Raw genomic sequence first — 27,844 nt, 5'->3', positions numbered from 1 at the left:
TTCCTTGTCTTGGAAAACGGAATCCATCTGAACCCCTCCAGTCTCTCTGAGAAGTCCTTAATGTCAATCAATCTACTGTAGGAGTTCGGAGAGGAAGTCCTTCTCTTGTTTCTAGTTTTCCATTTGTATTTGCTATACCACAGGCAAGTCCCTGTGTCAGGTCCCTGTGCCCACTCCTATGGGTAACCTGTTTGTCTCTCCAGATTACACTGACGACCATTGGCTATGGCGACAAGACTCCACATACATGGCTGGGCAGGGTTCTGGCTGCCGGCTTCGCCTTACTGGGCATCTCCTTCTTTGCCCTGCCTGCCGTGAGTTCTCCGCTGGTTGTTGAGGGAGGCTGGGACTAAGACCTGACCAGCGTAGTCCTAAATTTACCTTGGGCAGCCTGGGCTGTCGCAGATGGACAGGTATGGGAACAGCCCAGTAGTCCCTTGTCCTCCTTGCTACACTACCTGACACCATGCCTTATCCCCACAGGGGATCCTGGGCTCTGGCTTTGCCCTGAAGGTCCAGGAGCAGCATAGGCAGAAACACTTTGAGAAGCGGAGGATGCCAGCAGCTAACCTCATCCAGGTACACGATGCTTACGAAAGCCAGCTCTGTGTCAGCCCTGTGTGCTGACCTACGGGTTCCAAACTTCAGAACTACAACTCTCCTTCAAAGTTCAGAGAGGGTGGAGACTTTGTGAGGGGGCTCGTGTCACATTATAGACAGTGCTGGGGTGTTGACTGTAATATCAGTCATGTCCCCAACCCCTGCAGCAAATACCTGGTTTCAAACTCTCCAGAGCCTCCCTGTTGCCAGCTCTTGCCCTAATGTGGGATGGGGAGAACCTGGGGCAAAAGGCCCCCTTGTCATGGTGGAGACCTGACTCAGCTATCCTGAAACTGTCATTCTGATCCACTCCCAGCACCTTGATACCATCGCTGTGGCCTCAGCAAGTCATGCAAGAAGATGGTCCAGGGCTAGACTTTTAGATTGCCAGCATTCAATGGGCAGCTGAAAAGGGAACCAGTCAAGGAAATAAAGGGGGAGTGGCCAGAGGTGGGAACAGGTGTAGGAAGCCAGGAGCATGTTATCTCTGTTTCCTTCAGTGTGATGGACGATCTGAGTGGACTCTGATCTGTGGGTCTCTCACCGTTGCCTTGGCTCCTCTCCAGCATAGGGGCATGCAGGAGAAGCCCCTGTAGGAAATGGTTGAAGAATACTGACACAGCACACCTCTGCCTGCTTCCCAGAACACCACTCTCTGACCCCCCAGACCCAAGCCTGACTCGGCTCCTCCTTATCTCTTGTTCCCAGGGTATAACCCTTTCTCCATCCTTGCTATCTCCAACCACCAGCCCGGCCTTTTCTTCTTAGCATCCCTTGGGGCACAATGGCCACTGTCCTCTGGGAGCTGGCCTCCCGAGGGGCATTGTAGGGGCAGGCAGCTGGCACTGTCCATGCTGAGAGACAGCTGGTATTGTGGTACCCATAATTAATGAGCGCTCTGGCAGCTGTTCCCCTGCCCATGCCAGGGACCCAGGCAAGCAGGAAATAAAAATATTTCTGTCTTAGGAAGGCGCCAGGCTGGTGAGGTCACTCGTGGCAACCCCTTAAGGACAAGAGGCACCCAAAGGAGGGGAGCATCCAGGGTTGGTCTGATTCTGCTTTGTCCTGCCTGTTTCCGTACCCTGGTGGATCCTTCCCAGATTCCTCTTTTTCTGGAGGATGGGGGACAGTTTTGCTTCTCATTTGACCGTAGTTCCTTCTGCTCCAGTGTCAATAATCTTTGTTGCTCTTACATGGGCCCTAGTAGTCCCATGGAGGCTGTTTGTAAAGCCATTCGCTTAGTCAACATTCCCTCCCCAAACATTTGCAGAACCACCTACTCGTGCCAGATACTGTACTTGGCACTGAGGATGCAGGGGTGCCCATGATGCAACTTATGAAGGAAGACACTAACCAGACACTGTGGCTGTGTACTCAGCTAAGGGAGCTAATGGGAGGGTTTACAGGAGCCTGGTCATGAGCGCCAGGCACCAAGCTTAGCCCTGGGCAGATATCTATTCATCTTGACCGCACAACACTCTGTTGGGTCAACAATGGTCAGTTTATTCTGAATGGGAAAATGGGTTGGAAGCCCATGCCTATCTGACCACAGACCCTAGTGCTTGTGGGCCCCTGGCTCTGGTACCTATTTACTGGGTCACCTTGAGGAAGTCGTTTCTCTCTAGGTCTTGGCTTCTTGGCTGTCCCTGCTGGTAGCTACGGAATTAGACTTGGCCTCTGGACCTGGCATCACTCTCGGCTGGCCTGGGACTGGGTTCCTTCAGGAGCAGAGGGCTGGTGGGTGGTTAAGGACTTCTATGATACCCCATTCTCCCTGTGCCTCCAGGCTGCGTGGCGCCTGTATTCCACTGACACGAGCCGGGCCTATTTGACAGCCACCTGGTATTACTATGACAGTATTCTCCCATCTTTCAGGTAGGTGCTGCTGGAGTGGGAGTGGGTAGGGGCTGGCTCCCAGTGGAGCATTTGGGACTGGCTCTTCAGGTCCTGCATAACTGGGAGCTTGGCTCATCCTCTCCCCAACTCTTCTCTGTCCCCTGGCCCCAGAGTATCCCTGAAGCGGATCTGCACTCATGGAGTGCTGGCAGTGTACATGCTCAGCCAAAGATGATGCCACCCAGGGAAACCAAACCAGCTCATCTCCCCTCAGTCCTGAGACGGGGACATATTAGCTTGTACCGACCAGTGTGCCGCAGCTGGTTAGAGAGGGTGCTATGTGGAAATATGTGTGCTTGCCCCCGAACCCCCGTGTGTGACTGTGTGGCCCTTGTTACTGTTGTGGGTGGCAGCCTCTGAGGCCAGCCGTGGGTCTGCTCTGTTGGCCCTAGGCTGGGCTGAGACTGAATGGGGGTGGCTCCGTGCTGGAAGTTATTAATAGCATCATCAAGGTGTGTGAAGCCAGGTGCCTGGCCAGGCCCTGGGGCAGGAATGAAGACTGCAGAGCCGGCTTGGTTGGCTCAGTCCCATGGGCAGGATGGCATAGAGTGCGTGCTAGTCCAGGCTGCTGTGCTCAGCGCTTCTCTCCACAGCCACTGCCTCATTAGTTACCCTTGTGCAGCTGTTGCGTGATCCCACTTGCCCGCACCTGCACCTGGCCCCCTCCTGCTCCCCCCAGTCCCTCAGGCTTCCCAGGGGAGGAGCAGGAGGTAGGGTCTGGAAAGGGGGCTCCCCACATCACCCCTCCCTCTCTCCATCTCCACACCTGACAGAGGCAAGTTCCTACCACAGAGGTGGGGCCGGAGGCTGGATTTGAAGCGGCCCCTTTACGGAGGAGGGGTAATTTTAAGGAATCAAGGCCAAGCCAGAAAGGGAGTAGGGACTGGATGCTTAGGAATTGGCATGGAAGTGTGTGGTAGGGGTGGGGAGGACTCTAGATGGGGTGGCCTGGGTTCCCTGGTAAGAGGAACAGAGCTTGGTCTGAAGATTTGGGGTCCATTTGGAAAGGTGGGTGAAGGGTGGGTACCTTCCCGGTTATGGCAGTAGGAAATGACCTGGAGAGTTAGTGGACAGCCAACCTGACACTGTCTCCAGGAACTCCATGAGAGGAGGAACACTACAGGGTAGGGAAGCTGGGCTGGCCACCCTATCAAAGCTGTCATTAGCTCCAATCTCCTCCTAAAACCCAAGCCAGGTCAGGAGACTAAGGATCTCCGAGCTGCTGACGGCCGCTCTGTAGGCACAGCTCCACAGTGAGGAGCAGAGTCAGCTAGATTTGAGCTCCCTCTTTCTGTGGGTGCTCTGGACTTATGCCCAACCTGCATATCCGTACCTAGATTCCTTCCGATTCCCCCCAGAACCTTCTGCAGAGGGGGAGAAAGCTAGTCTCTCCACCCTGCCTGTTCTGGCCCGTGGTGTTTGTAAGCACCCTTAGAGGGTAGCTCAAGACTTGGCCGGACCTCAGCTCTGTAGCTCTGGGCCCACTGGGTGAGGCGGGTGGTGTCCTCAAGGCCCTGACTGAGGCTGACGGCGCCCTCTCCTGCAGAGAGCTGGCCCTCTTGTTTGAGCATATACAACGGGCCCGCAATGGGGGCCTACGGCCCCTGGAGGTGAGGCGGGCGCCAGTACCTGATGGAGCAGCCTCCCGCTACCCGCCCGTTGCCACCTGCCACCGGCCGGGCAGTGCCTCCTTCTGCCCTGGGGAAAGGTAGGGGCCCCGTGAGGCCACCACCACCTCTTGCTTCCCTTCCTCTTCCGTTTTCTGTCTCACCCTCTCTCAGACCTCCTCCAGCCACCACATGGGTATATGGACCTGTTTGGGGGATACACTGGCATTGTTGTGAGGCCTGGTAGTTGTCGTCAGACAGGTACAGACCAAGGACCCTCTCGAGAGAGAGGCCACAGTGGACTTACCTTTCCGTTCTCTGGGTCTCTCAGGGTCTGAGAGGGACAGCTGTCTGCACCATTCCTTCCTGTCATCTCCACCGTTCATACCATTGTCCTTTCTTTCTCTGTTTCCACGTACCCCCTCCCATTCTTCCTTCCCTGCACCCCCATCCCTCCTGGGAAGCTGGAGAGAGGAGGAGGCCGCTGGCCCCAGGTGCTTACGGCTCAGGTAATCGAGGGTGCCTTCTGTTCTGGGATGTGAGGGCAGGGATCCCCGCCCCCAGCATGCTCACAGAACATGCTGAACGCACCTCCCAGGAAGCAGTTTCCTGCTGGAAAGAGAACTCTGTGACTAAGACCACCGTGACTAGGACCTTCATAAACTCCACCAATAACTAACAAGCTTAACTTTGCAGCTCTTGTCTGCAGCTTTGCTAGAGGGGGGGGTGTCGTCTCTTGGGGCTCTCTCCTTCTGTACTGAGGTACTCTTTGCTGTCCCCAACCCTCTCTCCCAACTTGACCTGGAGCTTTTGCCTATTGAAAGAAGAATCAAGACAGAACAGAGCTTGCTTCGTCTACACGTTCCTAACTGGAGGAATCCGAGGCAGTTAGGATAAGGGAAACCCCTCCTCACGTCTTAGGGAGAAGAGGTTCCCTGCGGTTGCTTCAACCCTTTTAAAGTCAAGGGCCAGTTCGGTCCCCTCATGCTCTCCTCCTCTTTGCCCATCGCTTTGCTTTACCTCATCCTACACATCATCCTTGAACTAGTCAGGTGGGCATCTGTTCCTTGAGGTAAGCCCAGGTCCAACATTAGCAATCAGGGAAGAGGCACACATGGAAGCTCACCTCTGCTGTGTGTCCTGGAGAAAGTCATCAAGCAGCTCTGCTCCTGGGAAAGCATGGACAGTGTTTAGGCTGCTCAGGGGGCCCTAGGTTCTCTCTTTTGGAGCTGAAGAGGCTTGGGGGATGGATCGATGGGTTAATTGGGATCAGGGTCTTTTCTTTCTTCACAGTAAGGGCTCTCACTGGGCAAGGGCTAAATAAGTCTGGAACTTCGGGAAGCGGAAAGATTGGCCAAGCTAGACTGGGAGCTCCTTTGAAGAGAAGCCCCTGGTATAACCTGGCTTGGGTTCTCCATCACTGCCTAGAGGCACCAGGCCTGCCAAACCACAACTTAGAGCCAGAAATTCACAGGGTTTGGCATTTTGGCAACACTGAGCAGGGCCAAATATGGGCTTTGAGCTTCCCGTTCACTCTCATATCCCTTCAGCTGAATCAGAAGATACTAGGGGTAGAAGGGAGCATAGAACCCGTGCCCTTAATGATTCTGGGTCCCTGAGTCCTCAGAGGCCTGGGAACACGTGGATATTGAAAGCCTGGCATTATTAACACTGTATCTGTCTGCTCTAAAGTGTCTGTCTACTCTGTGTGTCTGATGGTGGATGACTCAGGAACCTGGGTAGATTGGGAGGGTGTTGAGCTGTGACTTTTGGATCTGTTAACCAGGCTCAAGCCAAGGGGCCATGCCCTTAATCTTGGCTATCTGACCCTGGGAGATGGGGTGTAACTCCTGCTAGAATATGCCCAAACACGTGTGTACGTAGACATGTGTATTCACACATGTGTACACGCTTATGACCCATATACCCCACCCTGGATTGGCCACACGGAACTTGGAGATGGCCCACACTGAGCATGTTTTCAGGAAGCGGGACTCCAAGGAGGAGCAGGACTTCTGGAAATGGCATTCCCAGCGCCAGTACCTCCCTTTGAGGGTTATGGGATGAGTCTCTAAAAGCCTGGCCTCCTGACTGCCTGTATCCACATCCCATGAAGCATGCACTCAAAATGAAAAGGACGGACGTCTCCATCCCTCAGACTCAGTCTCTGGAGCAGGGACCTGAGCTCTGCAGGCTTGCCATACACCCGAGGGATCGTATGCAGGGTCTAGCACCTCTGCATCCTGGGGGTGGGACTGGAAGACGACTCGAGTGGGGGTCCTTCTCTCCCTCCAGCCACAGGAGGCCAGTCCCATCCTGGCAGCACTCCACCCTCTATCCAGCTGTCTCTTCGTCACTAACCTCTGTTCGTGTCTTGTTCTCAACTTTCCAGCCAGATGTTTAGTAATAAGCGGAGTTTCTTTCGGATCCACGCCAGCTGGAGACCGAGGTACCCCCTCGTCTGCTCCTCCTGTCCCCTCTCTTCCTTTCTCCTCCCACTTTAAGGGCTGGAGAGGGGGACAGGATGGGTCAAGGACAAGGTGCATGTGCCTGCCGCCTGCAATCTGCCTTGGGGCCCTAATGAGCCCCCTTGCCTTCCTGGGGATGCCTTTGCCAGGTTTAGGGCATGAGCCCAGTGTGTCAGAAGAGATACTCCTAGGAGCTTTGAGGGTGTGCTGGCTATGCTGCTGACCCCTGTGTTATCGTGGCCAAACTACATCCCTCCTTTGGACCTTTTCCCTTCTGTGGAGTGGGCAGGATGAGCTGGAGGCTGTCTGAGGGTCCTTCCCACTCTGACCTGTGCCAACTTTGGAAGTAGTTTCCTGACTCTCCACCATCTGCCTTGAAGCCCACAGGTGTCTGGGGGGCTGTGCCCGGCACTTCCGTCACCAATTTCAGAGCCCTGGCTCTTTCAGCTGCATCACGACTACATTTGTGGTACCTGCCCTGTGCCAGGCCTGGCTCTGTGCACTGGGGAGATGGTAATGAATAAAACATGGCCCCCGGAGAGTTGCAAAGAGTAATTGTGGTTCATTGCATTGAATACAACACAAGAGGGAAGCAGAGGGGCTGTGCAGCTGAGGAAAGGCATTTAGCCCAGAAGCAGTCCTGCAAGAGGTGGCAAGAGGGGGAGGGTACTCAGGCCAGAGAGCTGCTAGATCAAACTTAGAGGGAAAGGAAGAGAGAGCATGGCTGTGGGAAATGAACCGGTAGCTTGGGATGGCCTGACCTGAGAGTGGCTTGCTGGAGCCAAGGTTGGGGCAGGACTGGGTCACAAAGAACCCAAGCCCAGTAAGAGCCTCATTCTATTGGCATATAGGTGGCCTGGAGCGCCTGGCTTCCCAAGGTGCCAGTGGAGCCTTGTGGTTGGGAATGAGGGTCAGGGCCCCAAATTGTCTGTATGCTTCTGTTGAGAGGCAGCCCATTTTAGAAATCTAGTTTCAGGCCACCATCTAGCTCCAATTTGCTAGCTATGTGTCCTTGGACACAGCACCTAGCTTTCTATGCCTCAGTTTCCTTCCATGTAAAGTACAGGTGCTAATGGGACTTGCTTCCGCTAAAACTGACTGGCCCCTCATTCTGTTTACTGTGTTTGTCAGTTAAGGAGGCCTGTGGGGTGTGGCTCGGTTGGTAAAGTGCTTGCCTAGAATGCATGCGTTTGCTTCCTAGCACTGCATAAACCGGGTATGATGGTGCATGCTTATAGTCATAGCACACAGGAGGGAGAGGCAGGAGGATCAGAAGTTCAAGGTTATCCTCGGTTACATATCAAGTTTCAGGCCAGCCTGTGCTACATGAGATCCCGTCTATAAACAAACAAACAAGCAAATAAATAAAATAAAAAGCATTCTTTTGAAAAGCAGTTTGGAAGCTGAGGTGGATGTAGCTTTATGGTAGGTCCCAAGAAAGCTATCCCTAATCCTGAAAAAGAAAAGAAAAGAAAAGAAAAGAAAAGGAAAGGAAAGGAAAGGAAAGAAAAGAAAAGAAAAAAGAGAGTCCAAAAGCTTGGGAACATGTCTGTAGGAAATAGGGGACTGCCTGAGGGTGGCACTGAGGAGACTGGGTTAGACCTGCTCCTATTCAAGTATAGGGTCAAGGGCAGGAAGGATCAAAGGCCAATGGAAAGCCTCCCCGCCCCGCCCCCATCCCCATAGTCCCTGAAGCAGGGCTGTGTGGGATAGCACGGGGCTGGGTGTCTGCCTTTCCCAGCATGGGCTGTGGTGGGCAGAGTTCCCTGTGACTGTGAGTACAGGGGCTGACTGGGTTTTCAGGGCAGTTCGAGAGCAGCTAATACAGGGTTACTCCGTCCTTTCCCTTCTCCCACATCTATCCACCCGCCAGCCTCCACTTTCCCCTACCTCAACCCCGTTGACATTCTAAATCTGATGATCCTTTTGGTGGTGCCTACAGCATGCATCTTGGGATGATAGAATTTCTGACTTCCATCCAAGACGTCCCAGGAGAGCGCCTTTACAGAATGATAGCCCCCAGTGTCTCCAGTGTCAGATGTCCTCTGGTGGGCAAGATCGCCCCCAGCTGAGAACTACTGCCATAGTTCACATACCAAGCCCTTGTTCCAGAAAAAGACAGTCTCCAAAGACAGAGAAAATGGAATCCGACCTTGTTCTGATTTTAGGCAAACCATTTCTCTCTGCATTTATAAAAGAGGGGTGGCAATTTAGAGACCCTACAAGAGGGCACTCAGAGGCCCAAAACACCCAGGCCTGCAGATAGGCCCTGTGTGCTCTAAGGAGCTGAGGAAGAAAAGAGATTTTGGTGCCTACCATGTGCCAGGTTTCTTTCCATTTTCTTTGAGCTTTCAGGCTCCAGAGAGGCTGACGTGAGCCTTTTTCTGGTCCTTGCCCAAGGAGTTAGAATCCAGGGCTGCTCTGGGTGAAAACAGTGTCTTCTTGCATTCAGGAGGAGCCAGGGCCTTTGACTGACTGGAAAGTTACAGAATCCCTAAATCAGGCCAGAAGCTCCCTCTGCCACCGCAGAATCAGAACCAGAAGCAAGCCTGAGCCCCCGTTCTCTGAGAGCATAGCCTGCTGGGTACGAGCGTAGCCTTGCTGCACACTTCAGTGACAGGGAGGCCACCCATTCTCCAGAACACCAAGGAGAAGTCTGGAGTTCCAGTCCTTGAACCAAAGCACAAGGGTTTCTCCAGGCTCCTCTCCTTCTTTCCCCACTGCAGTTACAGAGGACAGGGTGGCCTTGCGCGGCCTAGGGTGTGTGTGGTGCTTGCTAGCATGAGGAGAGCCCACAGGAACAGGGCTACAGAGGTTTGGGAAAGCCACACTCAAACGTCACTTGGAATCTTTGGGGTGTGTCAAGGAGATCCCAGGTCAGTGAAGAACATGAGGGATTTCTTCCTGACAGTCTTGGGTTCCCGACCTGTGACCTATAACCTCTCCCTCTGGGGCAGGGGCCCATCCCTCAGGATGGCCCTATATCTGGGGTACCTCTCCAAAGGTGTCCCTGGTTTTGTAATCTCCCCCTACCTCACCATCCTACCTCTGCTTCTCTCCTCACCTCCTGGGCATGGGGTGGGGCTGCCTCCCACCTGATCATGGAAACCAGATTCTGTCATCTGCTCAGCCTTTGATCTGAAAGCCCCCAGGCAGGTACTATGACCCTTTCTTCACCTCTGCCCCTTCGCAAGCCTTATCTGAACCTGGGTGCTATTTTTCTGTGCAGAGTAAGGACCTCCATCAGGGCAGATGGTGGTAATGCCGCAGGGTGTGGGGCAGGGGATATTGGCTGAAGCCTTACTAACAGCACAGCGTGGTTCTTGAACCTCTTAGACACAGAGTTACTCTACCAGGTGCTGGTTAACCGGGGCCTGTCCCAGGGGAATGGAGGCCTCCCTTGGCTTCTCTTCCTCCAAGGTTTGGAGATGTGGTGGGGAACTGGGTACAGGAGCAAGTCTCCTTACATACATATGTGTTCACAAGCACACAGGTGAGTAGGCAGAAAGGCGGGCCTTCTAGGTGCTGTGGAAGACCATGTGGATAGGACATCAGTCTTGGAGAATAGAACTCAGACAGGGAAAACCACAGGAGAACAGGCTGCTACACACGGATTCTCACTGTGGGAGCTGGCATTTCGGTGTCCTGGACATTCAGAGGCTCAGCAGCCCATCATATCACGAAGCCCCACAGTTACCAACACACGCAGCTGTGTGATTGAGACCATAGGTCAGAGTGGTCTATTTATACAGCTGTGCCAGATCCTAAAACCGTGACCTGACCAGTGTGGGACAAGATAGCTCCAGCAGAGTGGGGAGGAGGGAAGTGTAATGCGGTGGGGGGTCGGGGAAGCGTAAAGTCAACACATGTATGCACATTGTGTATACACATGGGTGCCTACGTACCCAGTTATTTGGTACACACACTTTCTCGATTCCACAAAGCCAACCCCTGTGTACGGTGAGGCCCAGAACCACACTGTGTGTGCCTGACTGGGTGAGCTCCTCCTCCTACAGCGTTGTCCATGTCCACAGGGGTTGCTGCCTCCCCCTTCCCCCCACCTACCTGGGCTGGTCCTGGATCCTCGTCCTCCTGTCTCTGACTCCCTTCCGGTTTCTCTCACTGCTTTCACTCTGACATCTGTCTCCTGTGTACCCCTTATCTGTCTGGGGATGAGGATGGGAGGCGGGGATGGGGAGGGGATATGTCCCCATTGACCTATCTAGTTTCCCGTAGGCATCAGGGCCCTCCGGGAACACCCAAGGAAATAACTGATGGAAACCAAGACCCAATATCAACCCCCTAGATCAGCTAGGTCAGCTCTGTCCTCACCTACCTACTCCAAGCCAGCTCACTTGATTCTTTCTCTGCCGTGCCCCACCCTGGCAGCAGCCGGATGGGCATCAAAGACCGGATCCGAATGAGCAGCTCCCAGAAGCGGACAGGCCCTTCCAAGCAGCATCTGGCACCCCCACCGATTCCCACCTCTCCAAGCAGTGAGCAGGTGGGTGAAGCATCCAGCCCCAGCAAGGTGCAGAAAAGCTGGAGCTTCAATGACCGCACCCGCTTCCGGGCCTCTCTAAGACTCAAGCCCCGCTGCTCTACTGAGGGTAAGACCCCGAGGTCACGGGCTGTGCATCTGCTGGAGGAAGCATGGGTGGGGACTGGCTCAGATCACCTGCCCTAGGAAACGGGCATCCTGATTTCTCCTTTACTATAATCCAGCCTCCAGACTGATGACAAATATAATGAGAATTTGGGGGGGGGGACTGGTTGGTGGTAAGAGCATAGGACTCAGATTTCTGATTCTGCCTTTTTAATGTTTTCTAATTATATCTTATTTTTTAAGAGATTTTACTTATTTTATACGTGAGTGCTCTACTTGCACTTATGCCTGCAGGCCAGAAGAGGGCATCAGATCCCATTACAAATGGCTGTGACCCACCATGTGGTTGCTGGGAATTGAACTCGGAACCTTGGAAGAGCAGACAGTGCTCTTAACCACTGAGCCATGTCTCCAGTCCCCTCTCTTACTTATTTTGTGTGTGTAAAGTGTCCATGCCTGTGCTGGTGGAAGTCAGAGAACAAGCTGTAAGAGTTGGCTCCCTCCCGCTACCACACGGGTCCAGGGATCAAACTCTAATCATCAGCCTTCACACCAAGCACTCTTAGCTACTGAGTCACACAAGGCCTCTGTCCCTTTTCTTTTTAGATAAGGACCACATCTCTCTGGGTCTCACTTTCCCCATCTGTAAAATGGAGGCAACAATAGTATCTATTTCAGATAAAGATTCTGAAGAATCCGTAGTGGGATAGGCCACAGCATGGTAGGAGCTCAGCAGAGGGCCCTCTGGAAGGAGTCCTGTGTGCAACTGTCCTCTGGACAGTCTCCATTGTTTCTCCTAGCTACCCTGTTATTTGCCTCCAGTAGACCTGCAGATTGAGACTTCCAGCACGTGAGTGGGAACACTCTTAGCCTGAAGCAAGGCTGGCCAGCTCTGAAGATGGTGCGCTCTGCTGTCACCTTGTACCAGCCCAGTCTGCTGTCACTGTGGCTGAGGGTCTGGCAGGGACCGTTTCTCCATTGCTAGAGGAAGATGGTCCCTTTGAGTTCAAGTTCTTCACCAGGACTTGGGCGAGGAGCGGCCCTGTTCTGCGCCTCTTCTGGAAAATGGGAGGGCTGGATGGGGTCTCCTAAGAGACCCCTTGCCTCTGTTAAACGTGCTGCAGGCTCTTGGTAGGCAAGAGGGTAGAAAGGGTCAGTAGGTCCAGTGAGGATGAGGACAGGATGCTCCCTTTGTTCTTGGAGAGAGAGCCCGGCTCAGAGCTTCTGCCTGTACTGTGCCAAGATGCCGAGGCCTGAGAACTCAGCCGTTTCCTGGAAAGTTACTGAACATCATAGATCAGTGGTTCTTTGGGAGGTCCTGAGTCATGGAAGCCTCGGCCTGATGGTGCCTGGGATCCTCCGGTGCGGTGAGGAAAATATCACCCTCTTCAAGCACAGGGGAGCAGCCTCAGAGCTTTTCTCCATCCTCGCTTTAAGGGCCTTCCTTGTAGCAGATCTGGCACTAGCTGGAGTGCCTCCCTCCAAACCCCTCTTGCTCCTAACTGGAAGAGGAGACCACACAAAGACTCCATGAAGAGCACCAAATAAATGCCTTTTCCCTGGGGCTTCCTGCTCTGTAAGGGGTAACACATAGCATGTCCTCAAAGGCTGCATGCACCATCACTGTCCTAGGCTAGACCATATGTCCTCTAAAGCAGCTGGCACTCACCTGTCACCAGGCAGATGTCTGCTCTGCCCAGCCATGGAAGAGGCAAACGGATGACATGTAACACAGGACACTGAAAGGCAACAGCCAGTGTGGCAGGATTCCTGTCTGCCTTGAGCCTCAGGAAGGTTCTGGGCTCTTTCTAGATCGAGTACTACTAATGGAGGTGGGGGCTGAGAGTGTTTTCTGCTATCACTCTTGGCCCTCATGTGCCATTCCTGTATTTCCAGAGGGCCCCTCGGAGGAAGTAGCTGAGGAGAAGAGCTACCAGTGTGAGCTCACGGTGGATGATGTCATGCCCACTGTGAAGACGGTCATCCGTTCTGTCAGGTGAGGCTAAGACCCAAGGTAAGCAGCCCTCCGTCCCACCTGCCACCCGTCACTGTTCCCCATCTGGGCCTGCCCTCATGGCCGGCCCTGGCACAGGTCCCAGGGTGCCAGCTGCTACCTGCCTGGAGTGCAGGAGGTGTGGACAGGAAGCATATGGCTCCCAGGCCCGTTTGCTCCTACACAGCACACCTCACATCCAGAGGCCCTGGCTCTGGTGGCCGGTGGCCAGTGGCATAGCTGCCCGTCGGGGTCTCTGTCCTTCACATACAGTGTACTCCCCTTCATTCTAATTCAGGCTCTCTGCCTCCCTCCCGCTTTTCCTTCTCACACTTTGCGGTGGCCTCTTTCCTTCTCTCTCCCTAGCTGCGCCAGAGGCAGAGGTGGCTTCTGCTGTAGTCTCTGCCTACTCCACATGTGCTTTTCTTCTGTATCTGTCTCAGTCCCAAGCTTCTTTTGTCTCCATATCACGAAGTCTTTCTCCCTGGGTGTCTTGGCCTCGCTCTCTTTCTCCTAGGACATCCTTAAGAGCAGTACTCTTCAAACCGTAGGTCAAGAACTCAGTGAAACTAAGTCAGGGTGTCATGGTCAGCATAAAAAGGAAGTGAAGTTGGGCAGAGTGGCACTTCTGTGATTCTAACACTTGGGAGGTAGAAACAGGAGGATTGGGGATTCAAGATCAACCTTGGCTACACAGACAGTTTAAGGGTCTCCTGAGCTACTGACCTCCTGCTTCAAAATACAAAAGGAAAAATGTGTGAGACTAAATGTCTCACACTAAGGGTGATTATGTTTTTTTTTTGTTTGTTTGTTTGGTTTTTTTTTTTTTTTTTTTTTTGGTTCTTTTTTTCGGAGCTGGGGACCGAACCCAGGGCCTTGCGCTTCCTAGGTAAGCGCTCTACCACTGAGCTAAATCCCCAGCCCCTAAGGGTGATTATGTTTATGAAGTGTGTATTTTAATCTGTGTGTGAATGAGTACTGGTTTGCAGGATAAGATGCATTTCTTATGTCTTGGTCAAACAGTTTGAAAGCCATGATATATTTATTACTGGCTGCTGTGATAATTAAGTAGGTGTTGATCTCCAAACCCTGTAGCTGTGTGTGGATCTGGCCCCAGCTTCCTGGCGAGGAGTCCTGGCTGGGTCTCCACTTCCAGCCTGCAGCTGGGCTGCTGAGGCCACTGGAGCTCAGCTCCTTGGACTCGGTTCCCTGGCTCCCGCACCTGACCCCAGCCTCTTTCCTGTATTCCTTTGAGATCAGCCAGCTGGGCTCCTCCTCCCCCCCCCCCAGTCAGGCCTCTCCTCCCCGCTTTCTATACGTCCCATCTCTCCCTTTCTGTGGCCACCATCTTGGACACAGTCTCTGAGTTGTGAAGGCCAGGATAGCTCTCCTTAACATCCCCATGGCCCCCATACACCCAGAATGCTGCCAAACTGCTCCTCTGCCAACCTCCCCAAGTCAGGCAGTCAGTACCACTGTCTGCCCTGGCTCCAGCCATAGGAGTCAACTTGGATTTGGATTCAAGTCTCTTGTCTAAACTCTGAGTTGCTTGAATCTGTCCCCTCCCAACTCAGGCCCATCCCAAGAACTTGTCTTAGTGCTTAGAGCATGGAGCACCCCAACACATTCTAGAAGTTGGCAAAGCAAGCAAGCCGAAGTGGGGTGGTGGTGCCCCCACCCCAGCCCTTCCTCACGGTTACTCCTGGCTTCTCACACTGCCCACCACTCCCGGGCATTGTCCCCTTTCTCCCACCCCTCAGAGCTCTGCCTTTTCACACTTCCAAGCCTGTTTCTGGGAGGCCCCTTTCTTCAGAGCAAGAAAAGCTCTCTTGCCCCTGGCTGAAAAATACCACCCAAGGCTCTACCTACTGTGGCCCTTCTCATGGCCCTCAGCTCTCCTTTCCTATCCTTGAACCTGGCTCTTGTCACCCTACACTTACCTCCCAACCCTAGAGCCAGGTTGGGTTTTTTTTGGGGGGGGGTAGGTAATGCTTATAAGAGATTCTCTCTACACCTGGCCTCCCTGTAGCCAGAGGTTGGATATAACTCCCATTGGGTGTCCAAGAACATGCACCCAATTGCCAAGGATGCATAGAGTGAATACGGCATTTCTCCCCCTAAGCCAGCAGCAGTAGTTGGTGTTCTAGAAGCTCCATGTCCCACTGAGCTCAGAGACAGCAGGGCCATTTCCTGCCTCCTAGGTTAACGCCACCATAGAGGCATTTGAGAAAACACCAAGGGGCTGGAGAGAGATGGCTCAGTGGTTAAGAGCGCTGACTGCTCTTCCAGAGGTCCTGAGTTCAATTCCCAGCAACCACATGGTGGCTCACAACCATCTGTAATGAGATCTGATGCTCTCTTCTGGTGTTGTTTGAAGACAGCTACAGTGTACTCATATATAATAAACAAATAAATCTTTAAAAACAAAACAAAACAAAACACCAAGCCAGCCTCTGGATGTGCAGGGCAAAGGGGAACATGGTGGTTAGTTAAAGAGCTAGGGACCCAGCAGAGAGAGTTGGAGAGAGTGGTCCAGGCACATAACCTGGACCTAGACAAAGATGAAGAGAAGGGACTAGAAGAGTCCCCCACGGGAACAGGAGCATCTGCCCAAGATCCCCCTCCCCTAACAGGATTCTGAAGTTCCTGGTAGCCAAAAGGAAATTCAAGGAGACACTTCGGCCATACGATGTGAAGGACGTCATCGAGCAGTATTCAGCGGGACACCTGGATATGCTGGGGCGGATCAAGAGCCTGCAAGCTCGGTGGGTATTCGGGCTTTGAGGAGGGAGGGCTGGGGAGTTGAGGGTCCTGGCCCAGGTGAGGGAGCTAAGGCCATCTGTGCTGTTAGGGGTGTTGCCTGGTGGTACACCTGTGATCTCAGCACTGGGGAGACAGAGGAGGGAAGACCACAAGTTTTAGGCTATGAGACTCTACTTCAAAAGAACAAAGAAATCATCAGAAATCAAACTCAAACCCTGTCTTCCAGTGTACAGGCTGCTTGGAGGCTGAAAACCAAAATGAGCTCAGCTATAGTGCCCTGGCTAAGTCCAGTGCCTGTCTCCAGGGCCTAAAGTAACTGGGGTATAGTAATCACTAGCTTCCCGTTCCCCAAGTAGCAGTGTGAAGTGAAGCAAGGCACCCTTTGCTTCTCTAGAACCCTGCATATCCACTAGGTCCAGGAATGAGGGAGGGCCTTTATATCAAGTCTTAGATGCCTAGAGTGTTCCCTCTCCTGTACCCTCTCATCAAATGTTCATTCACAAACTTAAGAAAGTAACAGTTAAGGTGGGGCACGGTTGGTGCACAGCATCGAAGAGGCAGAAGCAAGAGATCTCTAAGTTTGAGGCTAGCCTGGTCTACACGGAGAGTTCCAAGTCAGCCAAGGTGATGTAAGGAGGCTCAGTCTCAACGATCACCACAGCGTTGGGGTAGGTAGTAGGTGGTGGATTAGAGGCAGGAGGAGTCCAACTGGCGGTTTAGACAGCTGGTTACAAGAGAGCCTGTCTAAAGGGGAAAAAAGGACAAGTATTGTGGGAAGGAGTGATCTGATGTGACCTCTGCTGTGCTTAGGACTGACTGAGTTGATCACTGGATTTAGCCATGTAGAGTTCTGTTGGGTGAGGGGAAGGCTGACTACAGTGACTATAGGGAAAAGAAGCAGGACTGCAGGCAGAGAGCACGATAGGGTGGGGTCATCTCTGGCCTTGTCCACCATCTAACGTTCTCTTTCCCAGCCGGTTTTTCCACCTCGGAGGCTCTGCTTGTTATGTGGAGACCTTTCAGAGCAGGGCTTGGTGTCTTCCAGGCTCACCTCCCTTGGGTGGGGAAGTGGCTTCTTCCCATTAGTGCATTCTGTCTTCCTGGTCAGAAGTCAACCTAGGGTTCTGGTGGGAGGAGGTGCAGTGTTAACTCAGCCTCTTGGATGGTTTCTTTCCCCCACAGGGTGGACCAAATTGTGGGTCGAGGGCCGGGGGACCGCAAGACTAGGGAGAAGGGCGATAAGGGTCCATCAGACACGGAGGCAGTGGATGAAATCAGCATGATGGGGCGCGTAGTCAAGGTGGAAAAGCAGGTGAGTGTGGGAAGGACTTCTACCCAATGGCTGAAATAGCTGTCAAGGGGTTCGGCACTGCTGTAGTGCAGAGCCTTGGCCTAGTAGGGCTCACGTGCTCAGTTCTGCTCCGTCAAGCTCCACCCTACAAACAAGCCCGACTCCAAGAAAGCCCACTCACAATCAATCATTCCTGAAGAATCTCACGGGTAAGCCTGTCCTAAGCACGCCTCCTACCTAGCATCCCTACGGTTTCCAAGCCCCGCCCCGTCTAGGCCAACTTCCTTCCTTAGGGGCTACCGGCTCCTGGGTTCAACGTCACCTCCCAGCCTCGTCCCGCTCCGCCCACCAGGTGCAGTCCATCGAGCACAAGCTTGATCTGCTGCTGGGCTTCTACTCGCGCTGCCTACGCTCTGGCACCTCGGCCAGCCTGGGCACCGTGCAAGTGCCGCTCTTCGACCCCGACATCACCTCGGACTACCACAGCCCTGTAGACCACGAGGACATCTCTGTCTCGGCACAGACGCTCAGCATCTCTCGCTCAGTCAGCACCAACATGGACTGAAGGGCTTCTCAGGGGCGGGGCAGCCTTCGGTTTGCCCCTCGGACTCACCCGGAGGCCTCTGGACTCCTCTCTTACTTGAACTCGCTCCCTGCCAGGGAGAGAGGCCATACGCAGTATTGAGCTGTCTGGGTGGGCGAGATACCCGATGCCGGGTGCCAGCGCCCCAGGAGCATGAAATGCCAGGCCACGTGGTGGGCCACAGCAATGGCTGACCGGAGGCCTCTGGGCGGTCCCGGACCCTGCCTACTCCATCAAGGCACAATGTGGCCCGCCTGGCAGGGGCTCTGCCCTAGGAATGTGAGCAGAGCTCTGGGGCCGCGTCCCCGACCCAGCTTCTAGCTATGCAAGGTGAGGTCTCCAGGCCCGCCCTTCCAGGCAGAGCAGGGAAGCCCTCCTGCCAAGCCCCGCCCCACCCGGGGACGGGCCCAAGGTGCCCCCACAGGTGCCCACAAAGCACAGGACTCTGCCATAAGGTAGATGGGCATCATATATGCAAACTATGTTAAATATGCAACTTTAGGGACCCCCATGGGGTTCCTCTGCCCCTCCCTCACTGGGAGATGGACCCCAGCAGTAGCTGGTCTCAGGCTGCTTGGCCATACTCCACCCCCATTCTTTGACTTATCATCCATCCTCACCCAGCATGGGGCCTAAACCTCTCTGTCCTCTCCCGAGGGCAGTACCCGGGCCCTTCTGCCCCTTTGGAGGTGTCACCTCAGGGGCTTCCTCTTGCTGCTGGATGTCCATTCCCATCGGCCCTCCAAACCGTTTTGACAGCACTAGTTCCTGTATTTTCTCCAAACCTACCAGACAGTGGCCGACCACCAGAAACCACAAGCATGGCCCTTTTATTTCTCCAGCAGAATGTCGCACACACCGATGCACACGACACCACGCACACCGATGCACACGACACCACGCACACCGATGCACACGACACCACGCACTCCGATGCACACGACACCACACACACTTGAAGGCGTGAACACAAAGCCACTTGATCTTTCCCGGGAAGGACAGGAGGATTTAGAGCATCCACATGTCTCCCCAGGCCCTGCCTCAGAGTTTGACTTGCTCCCCTCCTCAAAAAAAGGTTCCAGGAGTCCTCTGGTTGCCCTAAGGACTACCTTGGTGTCCCCACAGTGTAACTCAGGCCTAGTCTCAGCGAGGACACATGCATCCAGTGCTACAGCCACTGCACCTGGCTCTCATGGGCACCGGTCTCTGCCCCACTTTCTCGTTTCTATTGGCAGCACAGCATATTGGCACAAATGCTCAAACACTGCAGGCCCCATCACCCGTTTTAGGTTCCTACCCTTCTGTCCCTCTCCTGCTAAGCTAATGCAGGTGTCAAGAGAGTGAGGGGTGGGGTTCCAATGACAACACTCTGGGGGGTGATGGGAATAAGGGGTTGAGGCCGAACTGTCTGCATCTCATACTGGGACCTGCATGTACCAGTGCCAGGGCTTGGGTTGAATTCTGCTCAACCCTATGGTGCCCAATCTCTGCCCTGCCATCTGCATGTACCATCATGCCCTGGAGGGAGCCCATCCTGGCTCTCACTTCACTCGCATTGTATTGCCCCCTGGGGAGCCCCTCCACCACCTCAGAGATGGAGTTGTACAGAGGGTGTGGAGAATAAGGTTATCCTGTGACCAAAGGAGACATGGGAAGAAGCCCCCCACTTCCACGACCGAGGGTCCCCCACCAACCCGGTTCTCAGATATGCAAGTACCTCACTTTGTTAACTTAATTAACTTATGGGTTTCATTAAAGTTTTCAGTAGGAAGCGATTGGTCTTGGCTGTGCTCAGTGGCTGAGGGCTGAGGCTCCCGCTTTGATGGTGGGAAGGAGATTTGGATTTATTGTAAACCATAAAAGCCCAGCTCCATCTGACTCAAGGGAAAAGAAGAGACAGACACATTGTCCTAGATAACTAAAGCGTCTAGGAGATGAATTTGGCTTCACGGACAGGTACATCTAGGTGCTCAAACACATGCTAACCTGTTGTCTGCTCTGCCCGCCTCACAGGCTGGTTGAGCTCTTGTGAGAACCAGTGAAAAATGGATACCAATTTCCTGGTGGTTCATCCTGTGAGGAAACCAGAAACAATGACATTTTGTTTGTAGGGTTTTTTGTTTTTTGTTTTGTTTTTTGTTTTTTTGTTTTTTTTTTTTTTGTTTTTTTTTTGGAGCTGGGGACCGAACCCAGGGCCTTGCGCTTCCTAGGCAAGGGCTCTACCACTGAGCTAAATCCCCAACCCCTTGTTTTTTTTGTTTTTTTGTTTTTTTTTTTTTTGAGATAATCTCTGTCCATAGCCTATAGCTGGCCTTGAACTGGAAGTGGTACTGATCTCAGCCTTATATAGCCATAGGTTTTTCCTTTTAATTTCCAACAGTTAGTTGCTTTTGTTCATTTACACACAGAAACACTGGTAGTGAGAAGAAAAGAATGTGACTGCATATTTAGCATCGTGACAGCAGTGCACTGAGCCCTGTGTTCTTCTAGACATGGTGTTGCTGTGTAGCCCAGGCTGGCCCCAAACATGCCATGATCTTAAGTGCGGTCACTGCCCAGCACAGCCTTTTGTTCCGTTGACTCTGGAAGCATCAACCTCAACTCCTAGGGAGGTTTCCTGTATACCTAGGGCTCCTTAGCCATGTGATTCTCCTGCGGTAGGGACAGAGCAGGAATTAAAAGGCATTAATCTTCCAACTCATTGTCAACATTTCAGTGATTCTCCAAAAAGGCTCGGTGGTAGGAAGATCACTTGTCCTTACCCTTCTTCATATAAGCAAAGGTCTCATTTAAATCTGAGCCACCTGGGAAGCGCTACCCTGACATTTGTGGATCCTGTCAAATGATCCTTACCACCCAGAGGGCTTCCTCTGGGTCTGTACCCACTACTCTCTAGCCATCAGTGTAGTCCAGATGACTGGAGAGATGGAATGTTTCTTCTAAATTCACACCAGACCCAGAATGGGTATGGCAACACAGAGGATTTACAGTGGGGAGTGGGAAACACACAGTGCTGCAGGAAACACAAAAGAACAGAAAACCCAGGGTAACCAAAAGAAAGTTGCCGAACACAGCAGTCTTTCCTGGAACTGCAAGAAGGCAGGAAGCCACTGGGACCATCAAAACTCATGAGGTTGGTGCTGGGATGTGGCCCCATGGTGGGGCTCTTGCTGGGCAGGTGCAAAGTCCCACCTCAATCCCTAGCACAAACAGAGGGGGGGGGGATGGAGGGCGAGAAGTCTGGGGATCTGTGAGGCCTGCCTAGGTGTGCACCCCGAATGTTGCCACCCCCACAGCCTTGCTGATCTAAATGGGAAGGAAAGTTTGAAAGTTTCCACAGCTGCTTCTGATCTCTCCCTGGTATTCCTTTTTGTTAAAGCCACAGTATCACAGATGCTCTGGAAATCTCCTGATGACCACAGAGCCCCTGAACAGGCAGTGGCCGTACATATCAACTCACATCCATGTAATGACAGCAATTGTCTCCCAGCAAATACAAGGGATCTATGCATCATACAAACAAGGTCCTTCTGACTCTCTCCCTGCAAAAGGGGGGGGGGACACACAGTCCCACAGCCTCTAAAAATATTTTATTTGTGTTACTTTTAACTATGTGTATGGACATGTCTCTGTGTGGGTATGTGCATGGGAAGGCCCCTCAGAGGGGAGAGACTTCAGACAACCCCCTCCCCAACCCCGGAGGTAGTTGTGAGCCAACAGACAGATATGGGTGCTAGAAGGTGACCTCGGGTCCTTTGGAAGAGCAGTGCACACACTAACCACTGAGCTATCGTGTCTCCAGGCCCCAAGTCTCAGGCTAACAAAAGCACTTCTATCCAGGAACCATCCAGCCAATCCTTCCTGGGATGTGTTAGCCATTCTTCTGACTCAGTGGCCATCCGATGTACAGCCAAACATTCACTTCACACTACAGTCTCCTGGAAAAAAAATGTCTGCAAGAGGACCACTCACTCTTGCTCCAAAGGGAAAAGGGGCTTCTTCTGAGCCAAGTATGAGTGGCCGTTGCTCAGGGATACGAGTTCAGGTTGTCCCGAATGACATCTTTATTGTGGAAACGGTTACAGCTTTTATAGTCATAGACCAAAAGACAGCCATAAATCAACGCGTTTTCTAAATATGTTGCTAGGGACGGGGTAGGTGGATGGATACAGCAAAGCGGGAACATCTTTGCACAAGTTTCAGATCTGATCTGATCTGACGTCATTCTCAACTTTTGTGTCGATCTTTTTCTTTCTTTCTACTCTCTCAATTTCTCTACCTCTCCTTCCCCTGCTCCCTCCCCCTCTCTCCCCATTCTCTCTCCCTGTTCCCCGTCTTTTCTGCCCTTCCCTCTCCCTCTCCCCTTTCTTCCTTGTCCCTCCCCTCCTCACTCCTGTCCCCAGGGTTTCATGTGTCCCAGCTTGGGCTCAAACTCATAGCTGAGTGTCCCAACCTTCCTAATGCTGCAGCTCTTTAATGCAGTTCCTCACGTCGTGGTGACCCCCAACCATAAAATTATTTCGTTGCTACCTCATAACTGTAATGGTGCTACTGTTAAGAGTTGTTATGTAAATATCTGATACCTGGTCCCCAAAGGGGTCACTCATGACCCACAGGTTGAGAACCAGGGGCTAAGACTGACAGAGACCTTTCTGTTTCTCCTACCACCACCTCTAAGGATGCTCACTAGACTCAGTCCATAAGGTGCCAGTAATCAATCCTAACATGTCCTGTGTGCCTGATAAGCATTCTGCCAGTGGAATTACATCCCGGGCCCAGAGGGCAGCAACTAATGGTTCTCATCCTTTTAACAGCACCTGACAGAGCAACTTAGAAGAGGAAGGATTTATCTTGGCTCATGGTGTCACACATGTAGTCCACCCTGGTAGGGAAGGTTTGGTGGAGTTCACGTGGCTGAGGGAGGTCTTAGAACCTATATAGCTTATACCTCTCAAGCTCTGGTTCTGCGGCCACGCGTGTCTGCCAGCTAGGCTCCAAATCCAGTTTCACAACCTCCTGAAACAGCGCCACCCTCTGGACCAAGTGTTCAAGCACACGAGCTTGTGCAGGGCATTTACATTCAAACCCTAACAGTAATAAATGGTGATTAAAGAGACCAAAGATAGCACAGGATAATTGTGGCTCTTGATCTGCCGCATTCTGATCTGCACAATCCGAGTTCTAGTCAATCACTCTGCAGACTGTTCAACACAGATGTGGCTTTTTAAAAGGAACTTTAGTTCATAAAATGGGGGGGGGGGCAGGAAAAATTAATGCTATTGAAATTCCAAATCCAAAAAGAAAAAGAAAAAATAATGCCACAACAAGCCAAGCAAAGGAGAAAGCAGACTTTTATTTTTTGTGGTTACTGGTCTTTCATAAATACATGCTTCTTTGTGCAAAATAGACCATAACTGGTATATGATATTTCTCCTTACTCACACCCATCTAAAAAACTATTTTTTTAATTTTAAAGATTTATTTATTTTGTGTATATGAGTACACTGTAGCTGTCTTCAGACACACCAGAAGAGGGCATTGGATCTCATTCCAGATGGTTGTGAGCCACCATGTGGTTTCTGGGATTTGAACTCAGGACCTCTGGAAGAGCAGTTGGTGCTCTTAACTGCTGAGTCATCTCTACAGCCCTAAAGAAGATCTTTTTATTGGTCCTTTTTGAACTTCAGGTCATGCTCCCCAATCCTACACATCCTCCTCTTCCCTTGTACCTACCCTCCACCCTTGCAGCCTCCCCTCAACAGGGAGAAAAATCTCGTGGAAGCTGTAGTGTGTCACAGTGTGTCCCACAGTGTACCCGTTTGTCCACACTTCTTTGCTTGCAAATGTCCATTGCAATGACTCTTTGGTCTGGTTCCAGGCCTCTGGCTTCCGCTACACTATCAACACTGGAACCTCACTGGGACTCTTTTTGGATCTCCCGTTGTCGCCCTGTGTCATGGAGATCCTGGTGTCTTGGATCTGTAGGATCAGCCCCTTCATGCACCCCAGCAGTTCATCGATGGGGTGGATGTTGGGGTGGGCCAATTCAAAGCCCTGGATCTGGGCCTGAGGGAGAGTGGTCAGCCTGCCAGCTCTCCCACTCTCACACCCTCAGGACAGGACAGGTTCACAGGCACCACCCCCCCCAACACACACACACACACACACACACACACACACACACACACACACGCATACACACGCACACAGCTCTTCCCTGATTCACAGTCAAGGTGCAGGGGCTACTCTCTCTTCCTTAGTGCCCCTGCATGGTTTGAGGTGTTATAGTTTTTGGGGTGCTGTAGTTTTTCATTAACTTTTATTGTTGTCCGTGGAAGTAAAGTAAACATGGAAGGTTGGTGCAGGGTCCGCTATAGAGACTAAAACTGTGGAAACTTCATTTTCTTTATAAAAGAATGTAGCCTAGCTGATGCATACCCTCCTGCATGCCTTAAATCACCTCTACCGTATAATCCCGGAACACAGTGTAGATGCCGCATGAAGTCGCTGTTATACCATATTGTTTAGGAGTAACAGTGAGAGAAAAGCTAGAACCTGGCCAGTATAAAAGCAGTGTCCAGACAGCATCCACTGTCATTTATCTATCCTTTTGTATGCATGTATGTATGTTTGCATGTGTGTCTGTATGTATTCATATGTGTATGTATGCATGTATGTGTGTATGTATGCATGTGTATGTGTGTATGTGTGTATTATGTATGCATGTATGTGTATGTATGCATGTATGTATGCACGTGTGTATCTGTGTATGTGTGTATGTATGTATGTGTGTGTATGTGTGCACGTGTGTATCTATGTGTGTGTGTATCTATGTATGTGTGTGTGTATGTATGCACGTGTGTATGTATGCATGTGTGTATGTGTGTGTATGCATGTGTGTATGTATGCATGTGTGTATGTATGCATGTGTGTATGTGTGTATGCATGTGTGTATGTATGTATGCATGTATATATGTGTGTATGTGTGTATGTATGTATATATGCATCTCTCTATCTATCATCTTCCATCCATCATCTAGATCTAATATCTGTCTATAAATCTATAGGCTACCACCTATATACCTGTTATCTATTTATTCGTCATCCATTTGCCGTCTCCAACCATCCATCCATCCATCCATCCATCCATCCATCCATCCATCCATCTACTTACCCATACATCATCTGTCTCCATAGTTGGTTGGAAGTATGAATGCAGAGCCCACAGATATGGAGGATGGAGGGCTGACTGTTAAGATGAGCCTTAGAGCATCCCCTGGATTCCACCCTGCCCTGATGTGCAGCAACTCAGCTTCCCTATTAATAGGGAGTGAGTCCATGCTCCAGGACATCACCTCTTCCTTTGATTGCCAGTTATGTGGCAATGAGGAGGTAAAATGCGTTACAAACTCATTTCTTCCCCCGAAGATGAAGACTTCCAATGTATCAGGGGCCAACGTTACAGGAGCCAAATGCGAAAGCTTGGTCAGTGTGTGTACAGGTTGAATAATAGTCACTAAAAAGGAGAACTTTTCATCTCTGTAGATTTTCACCTCATAAGGAAGAGGGAGGGAGGGTATATTAAATTAAGATTTTTTTGTTTATTATTTTTTCCTGAGGCAAGCTTACTGCATAGCCCAGGGTGGCCTCAGACTTTCAAGACTTTTAAAAACCAAAACCCTCCACTTATTGATGTGTACGAACACAAATGCAAACACCCCATCCACAGTATGCTTGCAAAAGTCAGAGGACAAATTACAGTAGTCTCCCTCCACCATGTGGGGCCTGAGGTTTGAAATAAGGTCGTCAGGCTTGGTGGCAAGTGCCTTTACCCCCTGAGCCATCTCTCTCTCCCAAGGTCTCAAACTCTTTTTTTTCTTTTCTTTTCTTTCTTTCTTTTTTCAGAGCTGGGGACCGAACCCAGGGCCTTGTGCTTGCTAGGCAAGCGCTCTACCACTGAGCTAAATCCCCAGCCCCAAGGCCTCAAACTCTTGATTGTCTTGCCTCAGCCTCCCTAATGCTGGGATTTATAGCCTGTGATTAAGGACCCTGACAGGAGAAAACCATCCTTTGTTAGAGATAGGCCTTGAATATAATCCTAAAAACATTTTGTATGTTTGTTCATTTTGATGAGATAGTGGTACTGCTAAGAATAAAATCCCAGGGCCCCCCTCACATACCAGGCAAGCACTTGGCCCCTAAGGCAGGCCTCCAGTCTTATGAGTGTCTTTTTTAAGAGAAAGGCAGAGGAGAGATCGAGCACACAAAAGAGCAGGTGATTTGAGGACAGACACAGAGGCGAGGCTGCTACCAGCCATCAGCTGGAAGTCCGGGTTCTCCCCTCAGGCTCTGCAGGGAGAACCCACACCTTGGCTGAGACCTAGTGAAACTGACCTTTGCCCTCCAGAGCTGTGAGAGAATCTATTGTTGTTTCAAGCCACCAAGTTTAAAGTGACTCACTGCAGTGGCCACAGAAATCAATACTATGGGTGAAATGAATACCATGGGGAGAGGGCCACTCTTTGCCTTCCTGGACTCTTATGTCCTGTGCTTGTTGGTGAGGCTAAGCCATGCTCCCCCCATGCTGGTACGAGTCCAGTGGAACCCACCTGACACCAGGGGGTTTGGGGTCCACTGTGGAGGGGTGACATATTAGGTCTTTAATGTTTCTGCTGATAACAGGTAAGCTATGTTGGCACAAGCCCAGTAGGCTTGGTGAAGCTGAGTCTATGTGTTGGAGACACAGCTTGGTTCTGGCCACACTGTGTCTGAATCGTACACGGGTACACTGAGATAGCTCAGGAAGGACCTGGAGAAAGGTGGGCTGTTACCATGGGATGCCCCGTCTTGTCTGTCTGGCTATTGAGAGCCTCCTCTGCCATGAGTCCTTTTCACTAAGATTTTCTTTGAAACACAAATATTTTTGAATTTTGTGCCATGGCTGGAAGCCGATCTGAATACCGCTTTCCCTCTTCTTTATGGCCTTCCTTCAGCACTGTGCTCCCCAAATCCCGGACCATTCAAACAAACAGATACCCACTGCCCATAAGTCAGTGTCCATCCATACTTTCTGTCATCTCTCAATCCAGACAAAATGAACAATCAAGGGTGTGCACGCGCACACACACACACACACACACACACACACACACACACACACTCACTCAAGCACACAGTCACACACACACACACTTACACATACACACAAACTCACACTTACTCACACATACACACATACACAAGCACACAAATACACACATACACTCACACACGTACACACCAAGGCAATCAGGTGGCACATACCTATAATGCCAGCGCTTGCGATGGGAGGTTTAAAGTCATGCTCAGCTATGGAGTGACTTCCAGGTCAGTCTGGGATACATGAGACCTTGAACCAAACAAACCTACCATCAAAAACACAGGACCATCAAAACGATTCAGTAGGGCCAGGTCCATCACTCAGGAGGCTGAGGCCAGTGGATCTCTATGAGTTTGAGGCTAGCCTGGTCTATAAAGTGAGCTCCAGTCCAGCCAGGGCTACATAGTAAGAGTCCCATCTCAAATAAAGAAAAAAAAAAAAAAAAAGCTCAGCTGGTAAAGGCAATTCCAACCAAGCCTGGTGACCTTGGTTCAACCCCGGAACCCTCATGGTGGAGAGCTAACTCACTCACAGTCTCAGAGGTCCACACCTGTGCTAAGGTGAGTGGCATCTAGCCAAGCATGGGAATGAGGGTGTTGGTGTTGCTGGTGACTTTCTTGCAATGGGCATAGTGTATGTAAAGGCTCAGAGGTGCTAGAAAGTGTGCCAGAGAGAAGAAACAAGGAGACGCAGCGAAGGCTCCAATGGTATGTGTGTCCGGGTCAGGGCTGCTCAGGGAAGTAGGTACATGATGGGACGTTAGAATTGGGAGTTGAGAGTTTGCAAGAGTTTGAGAGATATGACCCTGCATGCCTGAGATGGCGTGGGAGGAAAAAGACAGGGAGAAGGCAGACAGGAGTTAGAGGCTAGCCTGAGCTACATAGCAAGACCCCGTCTC

The 27,844-nt window shown here is 51.6% G+C and overlaps 1 protein-coding gene across 6 annotated transcripts in view; it reads left to right on the top strand.

Moving 5' to 3' along the window:
* Nucleotides 1-19,578, top strand: part of Kcnq4 (potassium voltage-gated channel subfamily Q member 4) — a 51,847-nt gene extending 32,269 nt beyond the window's left edge. For 2 of the 6 annotated variants that reach the window (NM_001419575.1, XM_008764111.4), the window contains exons 6-14: nucleotides 204-314; nucleotides 484-579; nucleotides 2,387-2,475; nucleotides 4,043-4,204; nucleotides 10,961-11,181; nucleotides 13,074-13,173; nucleotides 15,804-15,935; nucleotides 17,116-17,245; nucleotides 17,577-19,578. In NM_001419575.1, the coding sequence (NP_001406504.1) occupies nucleotides 204-314; nucleotides 484-579; nucleotides 2,387-2,475; nucleotides 4,043-4,204; nucleotides 10,961-11,181; nucleotides 13,074-13,173; nucleotides 15,804-15,935; nucleotides 17,116-17,245; nucleotides 17,577-17,789 (1,254 nt within the window). In that variant the 3' untranslated portion in view covers nucleotides 17,790-19,578. Of the gene's footprint in view, nucleotides 1-203; nucleotides 315-483; nucleotides 580-2,386; nucleotides 2,476-2,607; nucleotides 2,801-4,042; nucleotides 4,205-4,567; nucleotides 4,613-6,495; nucleotides 6,553-10,960; nucleotides 11,182-13,073; nucleotides 13,174-15,803; nucleotides 15,936-17,115; nucleotides 17,246-17,576 lie in introns of those variants that run through there. The other 4 variants (XM_039111224.2, XM_039111225.2, XM_008764110.4 and 1 more) reach the window with 4 other exon arrangements.
* Nucleotides 19,579-27,844: the final 8,266 nt, after the last annotated feature.

The sequence above is a fragment of the Rattus norvegicus genome, chromosome 5 (genome assembly GCF_036323735.1).
Source record: "Rattus norvegicus strain BN/NHsdMcwi chromosome 5, GRCr8, whole genome shotgun sequence".
NCBI classification, from domain to species: Eukaryota; Metazoa; Chordata; class Mammalia; order Rodentia; family Muridae; genus Rattus; species Rattus norvegicus.
The sequence above is the reverse complement of the archived record's forward strand: the minus strand, read 5'-3'. Positions and strand labels throughout refer to the sequence as shown.